At 44.9% G+C, this 20,761-nt stretch overlaps 1 protein-coding gene across 1 annotated transcript in view; it reads left to right on the top strand.

Moving 5' to 3' along the window:
* Window positions 1-1,163: 1,163 nt before the first annotated feature.
* LOC115188980 (copper-transporting ATPase 1) overlaps window positions 1,164-20,761 on the top strand; it is a gene marked incomplete at its 3' end in the record, with an annotated part of 30,049 nt that continues 10,451 nt past the window's right edge. The window contains 8 exon segments of the mRNA XM_029747789.1: window positions 1,164-1,283; window positions 4,828-5,350; window positions 8,116-8,847; window positions 9,206-9,430; window positions 10,128-10,291; window positions 16,505-16,666; window positions 16,817-16,893; window positions 17,566-17,788. Coding sequence (XP_029603649.1) covers window positions 1,164-1,283; window positions 4,828-5,350; window positions 8,116-8,847; window positions 9,206-9,430; window positions 10,128-10,291; window positions 16,505-16,666; window positions 16,817-16,893; window positions 17,566-17,788 — 2,226 coding nt within the window.

Consider the following 20,761-nt stretch of genomic DNA (forward strand, 5'->3'; position numbering starts at 1 on the left):
CGTACTCATTGTTAGGAAGAATTGTGGTCCAAATCGGATCTTAGGTACTATATTTATTGAAGATTATATGAATCCTATACATTTATAATGCCAATTTGGGTGCAATAAGTTAGCTTTATTTCTCAGAAATCTAATTATAGTTCAACAACAAAAAATGTTTCAGGAATGATAATCTTTCTAACTACAGAAACAATTTCAGAAGAATCTGAGATGGTGGGTGTCATGACTTGCTGAAATGATATGGAACGACCCCCCCCCCCCCCCCCCCCCCCTGCATAAGTATCAACCCTACTAACAATCAGCATATTGAATTTGATTGAACTTCTGGCTTCTGGCGGACTATTCTCCTCTTTTTGGTTCCTTGAAGTCGTTCATGGCAAGTGGAGTTGCTGGAGCGTCATCACATCAGATCCCCTGCCACACAATGATGTAGCTAATAGCCCCTACCTCTCTACTGTCAAAGCAACGACATGTTCCTCTTCTACTGCACTGTCAGTGGCTCCTGAGCTGGGATGAGCAAGATTTCTTTTGTATACGTCCAATGCCTTGTGTTTGGTCTGGTATTTGGTAGCTACAATATGGATTGATCCTCAAAACAGCAGTAGTGCAGATTTTATTTTCGGAGATATAGATATAGATATATATATATCTATATATATGTATGTATGTGAAGCTGATGGGTAAGTAGATAATTTTTTGGGGGTTCATAAAATGTTTTTCCTTACAGCTTTTCAGAGTGTGATGGAGATATGTGTGATGTTAGGTAGGAATGAGGGGTATGAAAGGGTCTCTGAGTGACATGTAAGAAATAGGGGTATGAAAGGGTCTCTGAGTGACATGTAAGAAATAGGGGTATGAAAGGGTCTCTGAGTGACATGTAAGAAATAGAAATTTTTTAGTTTTGGACCTTGTGATTTATTGAGAGGGGCTGCTGCACATCAGCCCATTGACGAATCCTTATCTTGGAGTGTATGATGTCAATGTAATATTCACTGGCCTGTTTAATTTCTGTTTACTCTCTTGCTTAGGGAAACGAGATCCTTGTCATGTGCTCATAAATAGTCTAGCTTATGACCTTCTTGTTTGCTTTTTGGAATGTGGAAATGTTTTCTTTGTTAAACCAAGCTATGTCCTTTGTTTTGTTTCCAGACTAAGGACTTACAATGACGCTGAAGGTCAAGCTGAGCTCAGTTTGCCTGGGTGTAGAGGGGATGACCTGTGCTTCCTGTGTTCAGTCTATTGAGCAGCGCATTGGGGGTCTTCCTGGAGTCGTACACGTCAAGGTGGGTCCGGTACACATTTAGGGGAGGTTTCCCAGACCCACATTAAGCCTAGTCCTGGACTCCAGTGAGCATGATTTTTATTTTTTGGGTCCAGGACTAGGCGCAATCCGGGAACTTGGCCAATGTGTTTTAACATGTGTATCACAACTTTATAGGATAGGCCTTTGTGTGACATGTAAATGCGTTAGACTATAACCTACACATCCAACTGATTTGACCGGATCTGAAGGATGTTTTCACCCTTACAGCTTTGTGTTCATCAGTCTTTCACCTTTCAAACAGAATGTCTTCAAACTGCCAAGTCTGCATTTCCTCCATAGACTTGACACCATTGCACAATTTCCAGAGAAAATAGCGGAGTTTGCTTATTTTTATTTTTTTTTTTCATTTTTTTTTTCTCTTCAGTTTCAGAACATTTTATAAACCAGATGTGAAACTAACTAGCTAGAATTGAGAAAGCAGCAAAAACGTTTCCTTATTTTATCTCTTAACAACTATAATTTGTATTCATTTCACCCAACTAAATATCCCATAGCATCTGATTTCCAGGCTGCATTCCAAATCGCACCCTATTCTCAACTACTTTTGACCAAGGAATCAGGGAATAGGGTGTGATTTGGGATGCACCTCAGCCTCCTCCTCTCCCCTAAGGGGGTGGCTTGTTTATATAGCTTAATTGAAGATATACAGTGATCCTTAATTCCGTGTAGCAGCTGTAATAATGTCCTAGATGGCAGTAAATGTGGCCTGGCCTTCTCTGTGTGTTTACCCCTCAGGCACAGGCTAATGAGGATGTAATGTAATGGCGTTGTTCCTGACAGAGAGCTGGTCTTTACAGGACTGTCATTTGGTTATTGTGGGTCGATAACCGGCTGAACGGGTAGCAGACGGAGGATGGGCAATGTCATCAATTCCTTTAAAGGGTCTGGGGACAGTAATGTGTGTCATTGTAAGGAACAGTACATGTCCTTTAAGTGAGGAGTGAATAGATTGTTGTTGCACGTGGACGGTAGGCCTGTAGGATAGTTTTTGACTAGTGTCAAAGTTCAAAACAGTAGTAGACTGTATGAGGAAAGGACAGTCTTTCTCTCTCATTTACTCTCGCTCTCCCTGACACACACACACACACACACACACACACACACACACACATATTTAGGAAAACATAGATCATCTCTGGTGCGTGAACACACACTTCCCTCCTGTGTTTTTAACTTGCAGTTCAGTCAGGGCTGAGTGGTCATGTGATGGCGTCAGTTAATCACAAGTTTCCGTGTGTGTGTGTGTGTGTGTGTGTTAGAGATATGGGTTCATTGTTTTGCTACTAGAACATGCTGGAAGCTTCTGAGGCCAATGCACTCCTCCTCTTTATATACAGTACCAGTCAAAAGTTGGAACACACCTACTCATTTTTATTTTTTACTATTTTCTACATTGTAGAATAATAGTGAAGACATCAAAACTATGAAATAACACACATGGAATCATGTAGTTAAACAAATCAAAATATATTTTTTATTCTTCAAAATAGCCACCCTTTGCCTTGATGACAGCTCTGCACACTCTTGGCAATCTCTCAACCAGCTTCACCTGGAATGCTTTTCCAACAGTCTTGAAGGAGTTCCCACATATGCTGAGCACTTGTTGGCTGCTTTTCCTTCACTCTGCAGTCCGACTCATCCCAAACCATCTCAATTGGGTTGAGGTCGGGTGATTGTGGAGGCCAGGTCATCTGATGCAGCACTCCATTACTCTCTCACATCACACTGTTGAAAAACAAATGATAGTCCCACTAAGCGCAAACCAGATGGGATGGCGTATCGTTGCAGAATGCTATGGTCGCCATGCTATTTAAGTGTGCCTTGAATTCCAAATCAATCACTGACACTGTCACCAGCAAAGAACCATCACACCTCCTCCTCCATGCTTCACGGTGGGAATCACACATGCGGAGATCATCCGTTCACCTTCGCTGCGTCTCACACAGACAAGGCAGTTGGAACCAAAAATCTAATTTGGACTCATCAGACCAAATGACAGATTTCCACCAGTCTAATGTCCATTGCTTGTGTTTCTTGGCTCAAGCAAGTCTCTTCTTATTAATGATGTCCTTTAGTAGTGGTTTCTTTGCAGAAATTCGACCATGAAGGCCTGATTCACGCAGTCTCCTCTGAACAGTTGATGTGTCTGTTACTTGAACTCTGTGAAGCATTTATTTGGGCTGCAATTTCTGAGGCTGGTAACTCTATTGAACTTATTCTCTGCAGCAGAGGTAACTCTGGGTCTTCCTTTCCTGTGGCGGTCCTCATGAGAGCCAGTTTCATCATAGTGCTTGATGGTTTGTGCGACTGCACTTGAAGAAACTTTCAAAGTTCTTGAAATGTTCCATATTGACTGACCTTCATGTCTTAAAGTAATGATGGACTGTCATTTCTCTTTGCTTATTTGAGCTGTTCTTGCCATAATATGGACTTGGTCTTTCACCAAATAGGTCTTTCACCAAATAGGACGATCTTCTGTATACCAACCGTACCTTGTCACAACATAACTGATTGGCTCAAACGCATTCAGAAGGAGAGAAATTCCACAAATTAACTTTTAACAATGCTCACCTGTTAATTTGGATCCGCCCCTTTTTTAAATTTTCACCTAAAATGACATGCCCAAATCTAACTGTCTGTAGCTCAGGACCTGAAGCAAGGATATGCATATTATTGTTACCAGTTGAAAGGAAACACTTTAAAGTTTGTGGAAATGTTAAAATAATGTAGGAGAATATAACACATTAGATCTGGTAAAAGATAATACAAAGGAAAAAAACATGTATTGTGTTTTGTACCATCTTTGAATTTCCAGATAAAGGCCATATTGTGTTATTCTAGCCCAGGCGGAATTTAGATCAATACAGCCCAAATGTGCCTAATTGGTTTATTAATACATTTTCAAGTTCATAATTGTGCACTATCCTCAAACAATAGCATGGTATTATTTCACTGTAATAGCTACTGTAAATTGGACAGTGCAGTTAGATTAACAAGAATTTAAGCTTTCTGCCCATATCAGATATGTCTATGTCCTGGGAAATGTTCTTGTTATTTACAACCTCATGCTAATCACATTAGCCAACGTTAGCTCAACCGTCCCGCGGGGACACACACACCGATCCGGTCGATGTTAATTGAAATGCATTCCAGGTGACTTCCTCTTGAATCTGCACAAGGATTATCTTCAGACTACTTGTTTATGTGGAATAGATTTGATGTCCTATTGATCGTAACGTTTTAGTAACCCTCTCAGTGTATGTGATTTCAGCCCATGCCATGAATCTCAGAATTATGCTGATTTACATAGTAACCATGACATGACGATTTTTATGGCTGTCAATGACTGCATGTCTCCATGGCATAATTTTATAACAGCTGTATAATTCTGTTTAGTTTCAAAGCCTAGTTTTAGAAACTGCATTACTGTACATCAACTGTCACTTCTGTTGATTCAGTATAAAGTGTTTTTAATTATTCTGTTTGATATTTTTTTCTGGTAGGTGTCTCTGGAGCTGAAGAATGCCAGCATCATCTTCGACCACAGTCATCACACCCCAGAGTCCCTGGCGGAGGCCGTGGAGGACATGGGGTTTGACTCCATCCTCTCAGACACTACCACAGCCTCCGTGGTCCTCACGGAGACCCAGCTGGTCCCCATCCCAGCCCTTCTCACCCCTGAAGCCCAACAGGAGGCTCTGACGAGGCTAGCTCAGCTCCAGGCGGTCCTGGAGGTCCAGGAGAACAAGGACCAGAGGGGGGTGTCCGTTACCTTCGTCCCTTCCCTGATCAGTGTAGTGCAGCTGAGGGAGGTGGTTAGTAGCATGGCCCCTCTCCTGGAGGTCCCTACATCCAATAGCCCTACAGAGGAAACTCTTGTCCCAGCTCCTGCCACAGTGTCAACCCCGGCCACATCCTCACAGCCTCAGCTGGTGAAGATGCGGATCGAGGGCATGGTCTGTCTGTCCTGCACCACCACCATCGAAGGGAAGATTGGCAAGCTCAAAGGAGTTGAGAAAATCAAAGGTTACTTTGTAATTGCGTAGTAGTCAGCCGTTTTACACTGAAGGCCATTATCATTTGATATGTGACTCAATGAGTTCTGATCAAGTGTAGTGCTGATCTTGCTAAAGGTTCAATGCAGCCATTTCAATATCAAATCATTTCTTGGTAACAATGAAGTACCTTACTTTGATTGTTTTCAATTAAAATGGTCAAAAAGAAACAGAAATAGCTTCTTAGCAAAGAGCAATTTCTCAAGCAAGAATTTAGCTAGGATTGTCTGGGAGTGGTCTGAGTGGGGAGAGGAAAACTAGCTGTTATTGGCAGAGATGTTGAACTCTCTTATTAGTCTTTTAACCTCTGGCGCATGTGGGACGAACTCGTCCCACCTACGTAACAGCCACTGAAATCCAGTGGCGCGATTTTTGAATCGTTAGAAATACTATTACTTCAATTTCTCAAACATATGACTATATTACAGCTATTTAAAGACAAGAATCTCGTTAATCTAACCCCACTGTCCGATTTCAAAAAGGCTTTACAACGAAAGCAAAACATTAGATTATGTCAGCAGAGTGCCCAGCCAGAAATAATCAGACACCCATTTTTCAAGCTAGCATATCATGTCACATAAACCCAAACCACAGCTAAATGCAGCACTAACCTTTTATGATCTTCATCAGATGACACACCTAGGACATTGTTATACAATACATGCATGTCTGTTCAATCAAGTTCATATTTATATCAAAAAACAGCTTTTTACATTAGCATGTGATGTTCAGAAAAAGCATAACCCCCGCAAACTTCCGGGGAATTTACTAACAGTTTGCTAAATTACTCACGATAAACGTTCACAAAAAGCATAACAATTATTTTAAGAATTGTAGATACATTACTCCTCTATGCACTCGATATGTCCGATTTTAAAATAGCTTTTCGGATGAAGCACATTTTGCAATAATCTAAGTACATAGCCCGGCATCACAGGGCTAGCTATTTAGACACCCACCCAGGTCAGCCTCCACCAAAATCACATTTCCTATAAGAAAAATGTTCTTACCTTGCTTGTTCTTCGTCAGAATACACTGCCAGGACTTCTACTTCAATAACAAATGTTGGTTTGGTCCCAAATAATCCATCGTTATATCCAAACAGTGACGTTTTGTTCGTGAGTTCTAGACACTATCAGAATGCTTCATCACGGTCTCGAGCATGGCGCATTGGCGTGACGACAAATGTCTAAATATTCCATTACCGTACTTCGAAGCATGTCAACCGCTGTTTAAAACCAACTTTTATGCCATTTATCTCATAGAAAAGTGATAATATTCCGACCGGGAATATGCATTGAGCCTAAACAGCCGAATTAAATTTCTCCTCAGGAGCGAATCGTGCACGCGCCTCATTCAAAGGTCCTCTGAGCCGCCACTTACCAAAGCCGATAATGTGTTTCAGCCTGAGGCTGCCTCGTCAACCTTCAGTTATTTCCCGGGTTCTGAGAGCCTATCGGAGCCCTGGGAATTGTCACGTTACAGCTAAGATCCTTACTTTTCAATAAACAGATGCAAGACGCACGACTCCTTGTCAGACAGGGTACTTCCTGCTTGAAACCTTGTCAGGTTTTTGCCTGCCATAGGAGTTCTGTTATACTCAGACACCATTCAAACAGTTTTAGAAAATTTAGTGTTTTCTATCCAAACCTGAACAATAATATGCATATTCTAGCTTCTGAGTTGGTGTAGGAGGCAGTTAAAAATGGGCACATATTTTTTCCAAAATTCTCAATACTGCCCCCTATCCCAAACAGGTTAACTACACTGAACAAAAATATAAACTCAACATGTAAAGTTGTTTCATGAGTTGAAATAAAAGAGAAGCTGGGGACAATAAAATGCCACTCTAAAATGTCCAATTTTGTCACACAACATAATGCCACAGATGTCTCTAGTTTTTAGGGAGCGTGCAATTGACATGTTGACTGCAGGAATGTCCACCAGAGCTGTTGCCAGATAATTTAGTGTTAATTTCACAAGACGCCGCCACCGTCAATTTACAGAATTTGGTTGTACGTCCAACCGGCCTCACAACCGCAGACCATGTGTAACCAAGCCAGCCCAGGACCTCCACATCCGGCTTCTTCACCTGTGGGATCATCAGAGGGTGGGTGGGGGGGTGCTGAGGAGTATTTCTGTCTGTAATAAAGAGCTTTGGTTGGGAAAAACTCATTCTGATTGGCTGGACCTGCGTCCAAAGTGGGTGGGCCTATGCCCACCCAGGGCTGCGCCCCTGCCCAGTCATGTGAAATCCATAGATTAGGGCCTAATGAATTTATTTGAACAGACTGATTTCCTTCTATGAGCTGTAACTCAGTAAAATCTTAGAAATTGTTGCATGTTGCGTTTAATTTAAAGTTTAATTTACTAGCTGGTGATGTCATCAGGCAGGCCAAAATTCCATCCCACTAAAACAGGTTGAAACTTATTTTGAAACAGCTGTTTTCACAATTTCACAGTATTATTTCAATCTCATAGTGTGTGTGTGTGAGAGAGATGGATATATATATATCTATCTATCTAACACAGGAAAATTAAAAATTGACTGCACTGGTCCTTTATCTGACTTAGCATTCTATAGCGATGAATGAATATGGGAAGTTATAGTCTAGTATTCTCACTTAACATTAACTTGCATTTCAGGGTCAGGAATAATCTGGAAAAAACCCTCAACACTGTGATACTTTTGGATTCCTGGAGATTATAATTTATGAACGTTGTGTTCTCCCCCAGTGGTTCTAGACTCCCAGGAGGCCACGGTTCTCTACCTGCCATACCTCATCACTATCGACGACATCATCGCCCAGATCGCCAAGGCCGGCTTCAAAGCCACACCCAAGTCCAAGCCCCGCCCCCTGCAGCTGTCCGTCAGTGAGATGGAGCGGTTGCTAAGCGCTGCCCTATCACCCCCAGCACCAGTGGAATCTTCCACCGAGGATTCTGAGGTGTCTACAGACTCTGCCCAGACTATCCTCAGGGTGACTGGCATGCACTGCCACTCCTGTGTGGTAAATATCCAGGATAACATCTCCAAGCTGGCTGGGGTGACCTCCATAGAGGTATTGTTGGAGAGAGAGAGTGCCTCCATCCACTACGACCCAGGGAGGGTGACTGTGTCTGGGCTACAGCAAGCCATCGAGGCCCTTCCACCGGGGACGTTTAAAACTCAACCCTGGAGCCCTACATCCACCACACCACCACCATCGTCCCAGTCCGGCCTCTCCTCCACCCAGCCCTGTTACAGCCAGCCTCTGACGGCCACGGCCCTGATCCATATAGAGGGGATGACCTGTGGGTCCTGTGTTCAGTCCATCGAGGGGATGCTTTCTCAGAAGAAGGGGGTGCGGTCTGCCAAGGTGTCGCTGGCCAATCACAGAGGGAAGTTTGAGTTTGACCCTCTCCTCACCCAACCAGAGGAGCTCAGAGAGGCCATAGAGGACATGGGATTTGATGCCTTCCTGCCTGGTGAGTTGATGGGCGGTTTGTATTCTTTTATCCTCCTAACTAGGGTTTCAAAATTCAGCAAACGTACCATACATTCCCAGGATTTTCAAAGATCCTGGTTGGGAGGATTCCCTCTCTACTTAGTCTGGGAATCATACAACACAAATGTCTGTCTTTGGGGAAGTTTCTGGAATTTTGCAACCCTACACCTAATAGTATCTCTAGCCTAAAGGCTGTGCTGTGAAGCAAAACAAATGAATCTGTGTCTATTTGTAACTCATGTAAACTTCCCAGAACAGTTGCTGAAGAACAGCCATTGAAAGCAGAATGAGAAACCGACATGAAATGGGAACTCATTGTTGCTATGTTGTCCTTTTAGGAACCAACTCTCTGTTGACCGTCCCAGTTATCAGTCCCCCCTCGCCCCCTTCCCTGTCCCCCACCCCTGTCAAGGAGAAGGAGCTGGACAGCGACCCAGAGAGGGGCGCTGCACAGTGTGTTAAGGGGGCCCCAAACACCCTCGCTAAATGCTTCATCCAGATTGGTGGAATGACCTGTGCATCCTGTGTGGCTAACATTGAGAGGAACCTGAAGAATGAACACGGTGAGAGGAGATTATGTTCATTAGTGCATGCCAGGGTTATGTTCATTAGTGCATGCCAGGGTTATGTTCATTAGTGCATGCCAGGGTTATGTTCATTAGTGCATGCCAGGGTTATGTTCATTAGTGCATGCCAGGGTTATGTTCATTAGTGCATGCCAGGGTTATGTTCATTAGTGCATGCCAGGGTTATGTTCATTAGTGCATGCCAGGGTTATGTTCATTAGTGCATGCCAGGGTTATGTTCATTAGTGCATGCCAGGGTTATGTTCATTAGGACATGCGATTTTTGCAACGATTTACTACCTGTTTCAGTCCATTTTCTTTGGTAATTAACACAACCCGGTACTGACTAGTGAGTGATGGGAACTATGGTGTTGTTCTATTAGGAACACTGACGTGGAGCCTGTTTTTTACAGAAGCTAGCTGTCGTATCTGGGATGGAAAAGTGTCACAAACGGTGTCAGTTTAAGATGTACAATGGCAGTTTTTAAGTAACATGGGAGAAACGTGGAGGGGGTTGTACAAGTCCACAGCCTTCATCTGGTCAGGAAACCCCAGGCCTTTAGTAAAGGCATTAATCACTTATATATTTACTGTTGTCTCCCTTTAGCATAACTCATGTATCAGTTCCATAGAAAAGTGATTTAAAATGGGTATGTTGCATTAGTCTAACATTGTCCTGCGTTCCTCTGTGCAGGTATCTACTCTGTGCTGGTGGCCCTGATGGCTAGTAAGGCTGAGGTCCGTTATAACCCTGAGGTGATGGACCCTCTGAAGATAGCAGAGTATGTCAGAGAGTTGGGCTTCACTGCTTCTGTCATGGAGAACTATGAGGGTTCTGATGGAAGCCTGGAACTTGTGGTGAGTGTTCTGATTCTAATGAACACACCATAATGGTGTGATCTGTTTGGTGTTCTGATTCTAATCACCAAATCAAAATCAAATCAAATTTATTTATATAGCCCTTCGTACATCAGCTGATATCTCAAAGTGCTGTACAGAAACCCAGCCTAAAACCCCAAACAGCAAGCAATGCATGTGAAAGAAGCACGGTGGCTAGGAAAAACTCCCTAGGAAAAACTCCCTAGAAAGGCCAAAAACCTAGGAAGAAACCTAGAGAGGAACCAGGCTATGAGGGGTGGCCAGTCCTCTTCTGGCTGTGCCGGGTGGATATTATAACAGAACATGGTCAAGATGTTAAAATGTTCATAAATGACCAGCATGGTCAAATAATAATAATCATAGTAGTTGTCGAGGTTGCAACAAGCACGTCCGGTGAACAGGTCAGGGTTCCATAGCCGCAGGCAGAACAGTTGAAACTGGAGCAGCAGCATGGCCAGGTGGACTGGGGACAGCAAGGAGTCATCATGCCAGGTAGTCCTGAGGCATGGTCCTAGGGCTCAGGTCCTCCGAGAGAAAGAAAGAAGGAGAGAAAGAGAGAATTAGAGAGAGCATATTTAAATTCACGCAGGACACCGGATAAGACAAGAGAAATACTCCAGATGTAACAGACTGACCCTAGCCCTCCGACACATAAACTACTGCAGCATAAATACTGGAGGCTGAGACAGGAGGGATCAGAAGACACTGTGGCCCCATCCGATGATACCCCCGGACAGGGCCAAACAGGCAGGATATAACCCCACCCACTTTGCCAAAGCACAGCCCCCACACCACTAGAGGGATGTCTGCAACCAACAACTTACCGTCCTAAGACAAGGCCGAGTATAGCCCACAAAGATCTCTGCCATGGCACAACCCAAGGGGGGGCACCAACCCGGACAGGAAGATCACGTCAGTGACTCAACCCACTCAAGTGACGCACCCCTCCCATGGACGGCATGGAAGAACACCAGTAAGCCAGTGACTCAGCCCCTGTAACAGGGTTAGAGGCAGAGAATCCCAGTGGAGAGAGGGGAACCGGCAAGGCAGAGACAGCAAGGGCGGTTCGTTGCTCCAGCCTTTCCGTTCACCTTCACACTCCTGGGCCAGACTATACTTAATCATAGGACCTACTGAAGAGATAAGTCTTCAGTAAAGACTTAAAGGTTGAGACTGAGTCTGCATCTCTCACATGGGTAGGCAGACCATTCCATTAAAATGGAGCTCTATAGGAGAAAGCCCTACCTCCAGCCGTTTGCTTAGAAATTCTAGGGACAATTAGGAGGCCTGCGTCTTTTGACCGTAGTGTACGTGTAGGTATGTACGGCAGGACCAAATCGGAAAGATAGGTAGGAGCAAGCCCATGTAATGCTTTGTAGGTTAGCAGTAAAACCTTGAAATCAGCCCTTGCCTTAACAGGAAGCCAGTGTAGGGAGGCTAGCACTGGAGTAATATGATCAAATTTTTGTTTCTAGTCAGGATTCTAGCAGCCGTATTTAGCACTAACTGAAGTTTGTTTAGTGCTTTATCCGGGTAGCCGGAAAGTAGAGCATTGCAGTAGTCCAGCCTAGAAGTAACAAAAGCATGGATTAATTTTTCTGCATCATTTTTGGACAGAAAGTTTCTGATTTTTGCAATGTTACGTAGATGGGGAAAAAAGCTGGCCTTGAAACAGTCTTGATATGTTCTTCAAAAGAGAGATCAGGGTCCAGAGTAACGCCGAGGTCCTTCACAGTTTTATTTGAGACGACTGTACAACCATCCAGATTAATTGTCAGATTCAACAGAAGATCTCTTTGTTTCTTGGGACCTAGAACAAGCATCTCTGTTTTGTCCGAGTTTAAAAGTAGAAAGTTTGCAGCCATCCACTTCTTTATGTCTGAAACACAGGCTTCTAGCGAGGGCAGTTTTGGGGCTTCACCATGTTTCATTGAAATGTACAGCTGTGTGTCGTCCGCATAGCAGTGAAATTTAACATTATGTTTTCGAATGACATCCCCAAGAGGTAAAATATATAGTGAAAACAATAGTGGTCCTAAAACGGAACCTTGAGGAACACCGAAATTTACAATTGATTTGTCAGAGGACAAACCATTCACAGAGACAAACTGATATCTTTCCGACAGATAAGATCTAAACCAGGCCAGAACTTGTCCATGTAGACCAATTTGGGTTTCCAATCTCTCCAAAAGAATGTGGTGGTCGATGGTATCAAAAGCAGCACTAAGATCTAGGAGCACGAGGACAGATGCAGAGCCTCGGTCTGACGTCATTAAAAGGTAATTTACCACCTTCACAAGTGCAGTCTCAGTGCTATGATGGGGTCTAAAACCAGACTGAAGCGTTTCGTATACATTGTTTGTCTTCAGGAAGGCAGTGAGTTGCTGCGCAACAGCTTTTTCTAAAATTTTTGAGAGGAATGGAAGATTCGATATAGGCCGATAGTTTTTTATAATTTCTGGGTCAAGATTCGGCTTTTTCAAGAGAGGCTTTATTACTGCCACTTTTAGTGAGCTTGGTACACATCCGGTGGATAGAGCCGTTTATTATGTTCAACATAGGAGGGCCAAGCACAGGAAGCAGCTTTTTCAGTAGTTTAGTTGGAATAGGGTCCAGTATGCAGCTTGAGGGTTTAGAGGCCATGATTATTTTCATCATTGTGTCAAGAGATATAGTACTAAAACACTTTAGTATCTCCCTTGATCCTAGGTCCTGGCAGAGTTGTGCAGACTCGGGACAATGGAGCTTTGGAGGAATACGCAGATTTAAAGAGGAGTCCGTAATTTGCTTTCTAATGATCATGATCTTTTCCTCAAAGAAGTTCATAAATGTATTACTGCTGAAGTGAAAGCCATCCTCCATTTGCGAATGCTGCTTTTTAGTTAGCTTTGCGACAGTATAAAAAATACATTTCGGGTTTGTTCTTATTTTCCTCAATTAAGTTGGAAAAATAGGATGATCGAGCAGCAGTGAGGGCTCTTCGATACTGCACGGTACTGTCTTTCCAAGCTAGTCGGAAGACTTCCAGTTTGGTGTGGCGCCATTTCCGTTCCAATTTTCTGGAAGCTTGCTTCAGAGCTCGTGTATTTTCTGTATACCAGGGAGCTAGTTTCTTATGACATGTTTTTAGGGGTGCAACTGCATCTAGGGTATTGCGCAAGGTTAAATTGAGTTCCTCGGTTAGGTGGTTAACTGATTTTTGTCCTCTGACGTCCTTGGGTAGGCAGAGGGAGTCTGGAAGGGCATCAAGGAATCTTTGGGTTGTCTGAGAATTTATAGCACGACTTTTAATGCTCCTTGGTTGGGGTCTGAGTAGATTATTTGTTGCAAACGCAATAAAATGGTGGTCCGATAATTTAGGATTATGAGGAATAACATTAAGATCCACAACATTTATTCCATGGGACAAAACTAGGTCCAGAGTATGACTGTGGCAGTGAGTAGGTCCAGAGACATGTTGGACAAAACCCACTGAGTCGATGATGGCTCCAAAAGCCTTTTGGAGTGGGTCTGTGGACTTTTCCATGTGAATGTTAAAGTCACCAAAAATTTTAATATTATCTGCTATGACTACAATAGGAATTCAGGGAACTCAGTGAGGAACACTGCATATGGCCCAGGAGGCCTGTAAACAGTAGCTATAAAAAGTGATTGAGTAGGCTGCATAGATTTTATGACTAGAAGCTCAAAAGACGAAAACGTCATTGTTTTTTTTTTTGTAAATTGAAATTTGCTATCATAAATGTTAGCAACACCTCCGCCTTTGCCGGATGCACGGGGGGTATGGTCACTAGTGTAACCAGGGGGTGAGGCCTCATTTAACACAGTAAATTCATCAGGCTTAAGCCATGTTTGTCAGGCCAATCACATCAAGATTATGATCAGTGATTAGTTCATTGACTATAACTGCCTTGGAAGTGAGGGATCTAACATTAAGTAACCCAATTTTGAGATGTGAGGTATCACAATCTCTTTCAATAATGGCAGGAACGGAGGAGGTCTTTATACTAGTGAGATTGCTAAAGCGAACACCGCCATCTTTAATTTTGCCCAACCTAGATCGAGGCACAGACATGATCTCAATGGGGAAAGCTGAGCTGACTACACTGACTGTGCTAGTGGCAGACTCCACTAAACTAGCGGGCTGGCTAACAGCCTGCTGCCTGGCCTGCACCCTATTTCATTGTGGAGCTAGAGGAGTTAGAGCCCTGTCTATGTTCGTAGATAAGATGAGAGCACCCCTCCAGCTAGGATGGAGTCCGTCACTCCTCAACAGGCCAGGCTTGGTCCTGTTTGTGGGTGAGTCCCAGAAAGAGGGCCAATTATCTACAAATTCTATCTTTTGGGAGGGGCAGAACACAGTTTTCAACCAGCGATTGAGTTGTGAGACTCTGCTGTAGAGCTCATCACTCCCCCTAACTGGGAGGGGGCCAGAGACAATTTAATCGATGCCGACACATCTTTCTAGCTGATTTACACGCTGAAGCTATGTTGCGCTTGGTGACCTCTGACTGTTTCATCCTAACATCGTTGGTGCCGACGTGGATAACAATATCTCTATACTCTCTACACTCGCCAGTTTTAGCTTTAGCACACACAATACCTCAATGACAATGCTGCGTTGTCTTGGCTGTGTGCCTAAGGTCGTTGTCCTGTTTCTTCAGATTAGCCTTAACGTCGGTAGCCCTGTCCCCTGGTAAACAGTGTATGATCGCTGGATGATTCGTTTTAAGTCTAATACTGCGGGTAAAGGAGTCGCCAATGACTAGGGTTTTCAATTTGTCAGAGCTAATGGTGGGAGCCTTCGACGTCTCAGACCCCACAATGGGAGGAGTAGAGACCAGAGAAGTTTCGGCCTCCGACTCGCTTAATGGGGAGAACCGGTTGAAAGTTTCTGTCGGCTGAATAAGCGACACCGGTTGAGCATTCCTACAGCGTTTCCCTCCAGAAGCCATGAGAAAGATGTCCGGCTGCGGGGACCGTGCGAGGGGGTTTATACTAACGTTACTATCTGTACTTACTGGTGGCACAGACGCTGTTTCATCCTTTCCTACACTGAAATGACCCTTGCCTAATGATTGCGTCTGAAGCTGGGCTTGCAGCACAGCTATCCTCGCCATAAGGCGATCGTTCTCCTGTATATTATAAGTACAACGACTGCAATTAGAAGGCATTGTGTTAATGTTACTTAGCTTCGGCTGTTTGAAGTCCTGACGAACCATGTCCAGATAAAACCTCCGGGGTGAAGAAGTTGAATGAAAAAAGTTGAGTGAGGGAAAAACTAAAAATATACGGTAATGAAAAAGTAAAAACCGTGAGGTAGTCGGGTAGCAAAGTAAGATCGGCAACAAAACGCACAGCAGCACGTAAACAAGTCCGTAATGGTGTGATCTGCTGTTTGGTGTTCTGATTCTAATCACCACACCGTAATGGTGTGATCTGCTGTTTGGTGTTCTGATTCTAATCACCACACCGTAATGGTGTGATCTGCTGTTTGGTGTTCTGATTCTAATCACCACACTGTAATGGTGTGATCTGCTGTTTGGTGTTCTGATTCTAATCACCACACCGTAATGGTGTGATCTGTTTGGTGTTCTGATTCTAATCACCACACTGTAATGGTGTGATCTGTTAGGTGTTCTGATTCTAATCACCACACTGTAATGGTGTGATTTGGTGTTCTGATTCTAATCACCACACCGTAATGGTGTGATCTGCTGTTTGGTGTTCTGATTCTAATCACCACACTGTAATGGTGTGATTTGGTGTTCTGATTCTAATCACCACACCGTAATGGTGTGATCTGTTTGGTGTTCTGATTCTAATCACCACACTGTAATGGTGTGATCTGTTTGGTGTTCTGATTCTAATCACCACACTGTAATGGTGTGATTTGGTGTTCTGATTCTAATCACCACACCGTAATGGTGTGATCTACTGTTTGGTGTTCTGATTCTAATCACCACACCGTAATGGTGTGATCTGCTGTTTGGTGTTCTGATTCTAATCACCACACCGTAATGGTGTGATCTGGTGTTTTGGAGGATTCTCACAATCATTATGTTTTATAGGGCTAGTGATATTTCCGCTGCCTCTGTTCCAGATGTCTCTATGTGCTACACTCCTGCTAGATGTCCCCTTTTCCTCTAAACTGTGTATTAACAGTACATTCTCCTCTCCACCTCTCTCCAGGTCAGGGGAATGACGTGTGCCTCCTGCGTTCACAAAATAGAGTCCCGCATGATGAAAGAGAACGGTATCGTCTACGCCTCTGTTGCCCTGGCAACCAACAAAGCCCACATCAAGTACGACCCGGAGGTGACAGGACCGAGAGACGTCATCAAACTCATAGAGGTACTTCATTTATCTTCAGTCGTCCAACCCCTCTCCTCTGCCCTTCATCTCATCCCCCGGGTTGTTTCTTTAAATGACAATGTGATATCAGTTTGTTTACCTCGTAAATTAAAGGGTTAAATTGATTCATTCATTTTGTCTGTTTATCAGAACCTGGGCTTCGAGGCATCTCTGGTGAAGAAGGATCGCACAGGCAGTCACCTGGACCACAGCAGAGAGATCACACAGTAATGGAAGGGGATAGCGGGAGGTGTGGGGGATAGCGGGAGGTGTGGGGGATAGCGGGAGGTGGTGGGGGGGATAGCGGGAGGTGGTGGGGGGGATAGCGGGAGGTGGTGGGGGGGATAGCGGGAGGTGGTGGGGGGGATAGCGGGAGGTGGTGGGGGGGATAGCGGGCGACAGTAGTTCAGCTGCTTGGGTTTTTCCTCACTGGCTATTTAGACGAGATCACTCGTCTGTCTCCATCTCCATACGTCTGTCTCCATACCTCTCTCTCCATCTCCGTACCTCTCTCTCCATCTCCGTACCTCTCTCTCCATCTCCGTACCTCTCTCTCCATCTCCGTACCTCTCTCTCCATCTCCGTACCTCTCTCTCCATCTCCGTACCTCTCTCTCCATCTCCGTACCTCTCTCTCTCTCCATCTCCGTACCTCTCTCTCTCTCCATCTCCGTACCTCTCTCTCTCCATCTCCGTACCTCTCTCTCTCCATCTCCGTACCTCTCTCTCTCCATCTCCGTACCTCTCTCTCTCCATCTCCGTACCTCTCTCTCTCCATCTCCGTACCTCTCTCTCTCCATCTCCGTACCTCTCTCTCTCCATCTCCGTACCCCTCTCTCTCCATCTCCGTACCCCTCTCTCTCCATCTCCGTACCACATCCTCTCTCTCTCTTCTCCCAGATGGAGGAAGTCGTTCCTGGTCAGCCTGTTCTTCTGCGTCCCAGTCATGGGGATGATGACCTACATGATCATAGTAGATCACCAGATCAGCACGTCTCACCAGCACAACGCCACCGCACAGGACCGGGAACACTACCACTCCACCATGTTCCTGGAGAGACAGCTGCTTCCAGGCCTCTCCATCATGAACCTGATCTCATTCCTCTTCTGTGTCCCTGTACAGGTAGGAGAAAAAGAGGGAGGGGTAGATGGGGAGGGATAGATGGAGGGGGGAGGGATGGGTGCATAGAGGGAGGTATGGGGATGGATGGAGGGGGGGATAGATATAGATGGGGAGGGATGGAGGGAGGGATGGAGGGAGGGATAGATGGGGAGGGATGGAGGGAGGGATAGATGGGGAGGGATGGAGGGAGGGATAGATGGGGAGGGATAGATGGGGAGGGATAGATGGGGAGGGATAGATGGGGAGGGATGGAGGGAGGGAGGGCTAGATGGGGAGGGCTAGATGGGGAGGGCTAGATGGAGGGAGGGATAGATGGGGAGGGATGGAGGGAGGGCTAGATGGGGAGGGCTAGATGGGGAGGGCTAGATGGAGGGAGGGATAGATGGGGAGGATAGATGGAGGGAGGGGGAGGGGATAGATGGAGGGGAGAGGATAGATGGAGGGGAGAGGATAGATGGGGAGGGAGGGATAGATGGGGAGGGATGGAGAGGGAGAGAGAGAGGGAGGCATACATTGGGAGGGAGGGATAGATAGATAGATGGATAGATAGATAGATGGATAGAGATAGATAGATAGATGGGGAGGGATGGAGAGAGAGAGGGAGGCATACATGGAGAGGGAGGGAGGGAGCAGTCACTTGGGGCGTATAGATGGGGGAGGGAGGGAGCAGTCACTTGGGGCGTATAGACTGGGGGAGGGAGGGAGGGAGCAGTCACTTGGGGCGTATAGACTGGGGGAGGGAGGGAGGGAGCAGTCACTTGGGGCGTATAGACTGGGGGAGGGAGGGAGCAGTCAGTTGGGGCGTATTCAAAAGAGTGCAAGGTTATAGAACATTCAGATAGAAATATATTATGTAAAACAACAAGACTCTGTTGAATAGATCATATCAGACTGAATACGCCACTGATTTCTAATTAGACATACACTATATACAGTGCCTCGGGAAAGTATTCGGACCCCTTGACTTTTTCCACATTTTGTTACGTTACAGCCTTATTCTAAAATGAATTACATACTTTTTTTTAATTCTCAACAATCTACACACAATAACCCATAATGACAAAGCAAAAACAGGTTTTTAGAAATGTTTGCAAATTAAAAAAAAAAAACGGAGACCTTATTTACATAAGTATTCAGACCCTTTGATATGAGACTCGAAATTGAGCTCAGGTGCATCATGTTTCCATTGATCATCCTTGAGATGTTTCTACAACTTGATTGGAGTCCACCTGTAGTAAATTCAAGTGACTGGACATGATTTGGAAAGGCACACACCTGTCTATATAAGGTCCCACAGTTGACAGAGCAAAAACCAAGCATGAGGTCGAAGGAATTGTCCTTAGACCTCTGAGACAGGATTGTATTGAGGCACAGATCTGGAGAAGGGTACCAAAAAATGTCTATAGCATTGAAGGTCCCAAAGAACACAGTGACCTCATCATTCTTAAATGGAAGAAGTTTGGAACCACCAAGACTCTTCCTAGAGCTGGCCGCCCGGGCGAACTGAGCAATCAGGGGAAAAGGGCCTTGGTCAGGGAGGTGACCAAGAACCAGATGGTCACTCTGACAGAGATCCAGAGTTCCTGGGGTGGAGATGGGAGAACCTTCCAGAAGGTCAACAAGCTCTGCAGTACTCCACCAATCAGGCCTTTATGGTAGATTGGCCGGATGGAAGCCATTTCTCAGTAAAAGGCACATGACAGCCCGCTTGGCGTTTCCTTAAAGACACTCAGACGATGAGAAACAAGATCATCTGGTCTGATGAAACCAAGATTGAACTCTTTGGCCTGAATGCCAAGCGTCACGTCTGGAGGAAACCTGGCACCATCCTTACGGTGAAGCATGGTGGTGGCAGCATCATGCTTTGGGGATTTTTTTCAGTAGCAGGGACTGGGAGGCTAGTCAGGATCAAGGGAAAGCTGAACGGAGTCAAGTACAGAGAGATCCTTGATGAAAACTTGCTCAGGACCTCGGACTGGGCCGAAGGTTCACCTTCCAACAGGACAGCGACCCTAAGCATACAGCCAAGACAACGCAGGAGTGGCGTCGGAACAAGTATATGATTGTCCTTGAGTGGCCCAGCCAGAGCCCAGACTTGAACCCGATCGAACATCTCTGGAGAGACCTGAAAATGGCTGTGCAGCGACGCTCCCCATCCAACCTGACAGAGCTTGAGAGGATCTGCAGAGAAGAATGGGTGAAACTCCCCAAATACAGGTCTGCCAAGCTTGTAGCGTCATACCCAAGAAGACTCGAGGCTGTAATCAATGCCAAAGGTTCTTCAACAAAGCACTGAGTAAATCGTCTGAATACTTGTGTAAATGTTTTTTTATATTTAGTGAATTAGCAAACATTTCAAAAACCTGATTTTGCTTTGTCATTATGAAGTATTGTGTGTACATTGATGAGCAAAAAAAACAATTTAATCAATTTTAGAATAAGGCTGTAACCTAACAAAATATGGAAAAAGTCAAGGGGTCTGAATACTTTCCGAAGGCACTGTATACCAAAGTATGTGGACTCACCTTCAAATTAGTGGATTTGGCTATTTCAGCCACACGTTGCTGACGGGTATAAAATCGAGCACACACCCACGCAATCGCCATAGACAAATATTGGCAGTAGAATGGTCTTACTGAAGAGCTCAGTGACTTTTAACGTGGCACCGTCATAGGATACCACCTTTCCAACAAGGATGCCCTGCTGGAGCTGCCCCAGTCAACTGTAAGTACTGTTATTGTGGAAACAACTAAGAGCAACAACGGCTCAGCCGCAAAGTGGTAGGCCACACAAGCTCACAGAACGGGACCGCCGAGTGCTGAAGCGTGTATAAATGGTCTGTCCTCGTTTGCAACATTCACTACCGAGTTCTAAAATACTTCTGGAAGCTGCTTCAGCACAAGAACTGTTCGTCAGAAGCTTCATGAAATGGGTTTCCATGGACGAGCAGCCACACACAAGCCTAAGATCACC

Source organism: Salmo trutta, unplaced genomic scaffold (assembly GCF_901001165.1).
Source record: "Salmo trutta unplaced genomic scaffold, fSalTru1.1, whole genome shotgun sequence".
In the NCBI taxonomy this organism is placed as follows: Eukaryota; Metazoa; Chordata; class Actinopteri; order Salmoniformes; family Salmonidae; genus Salmo; species Salmo trutta.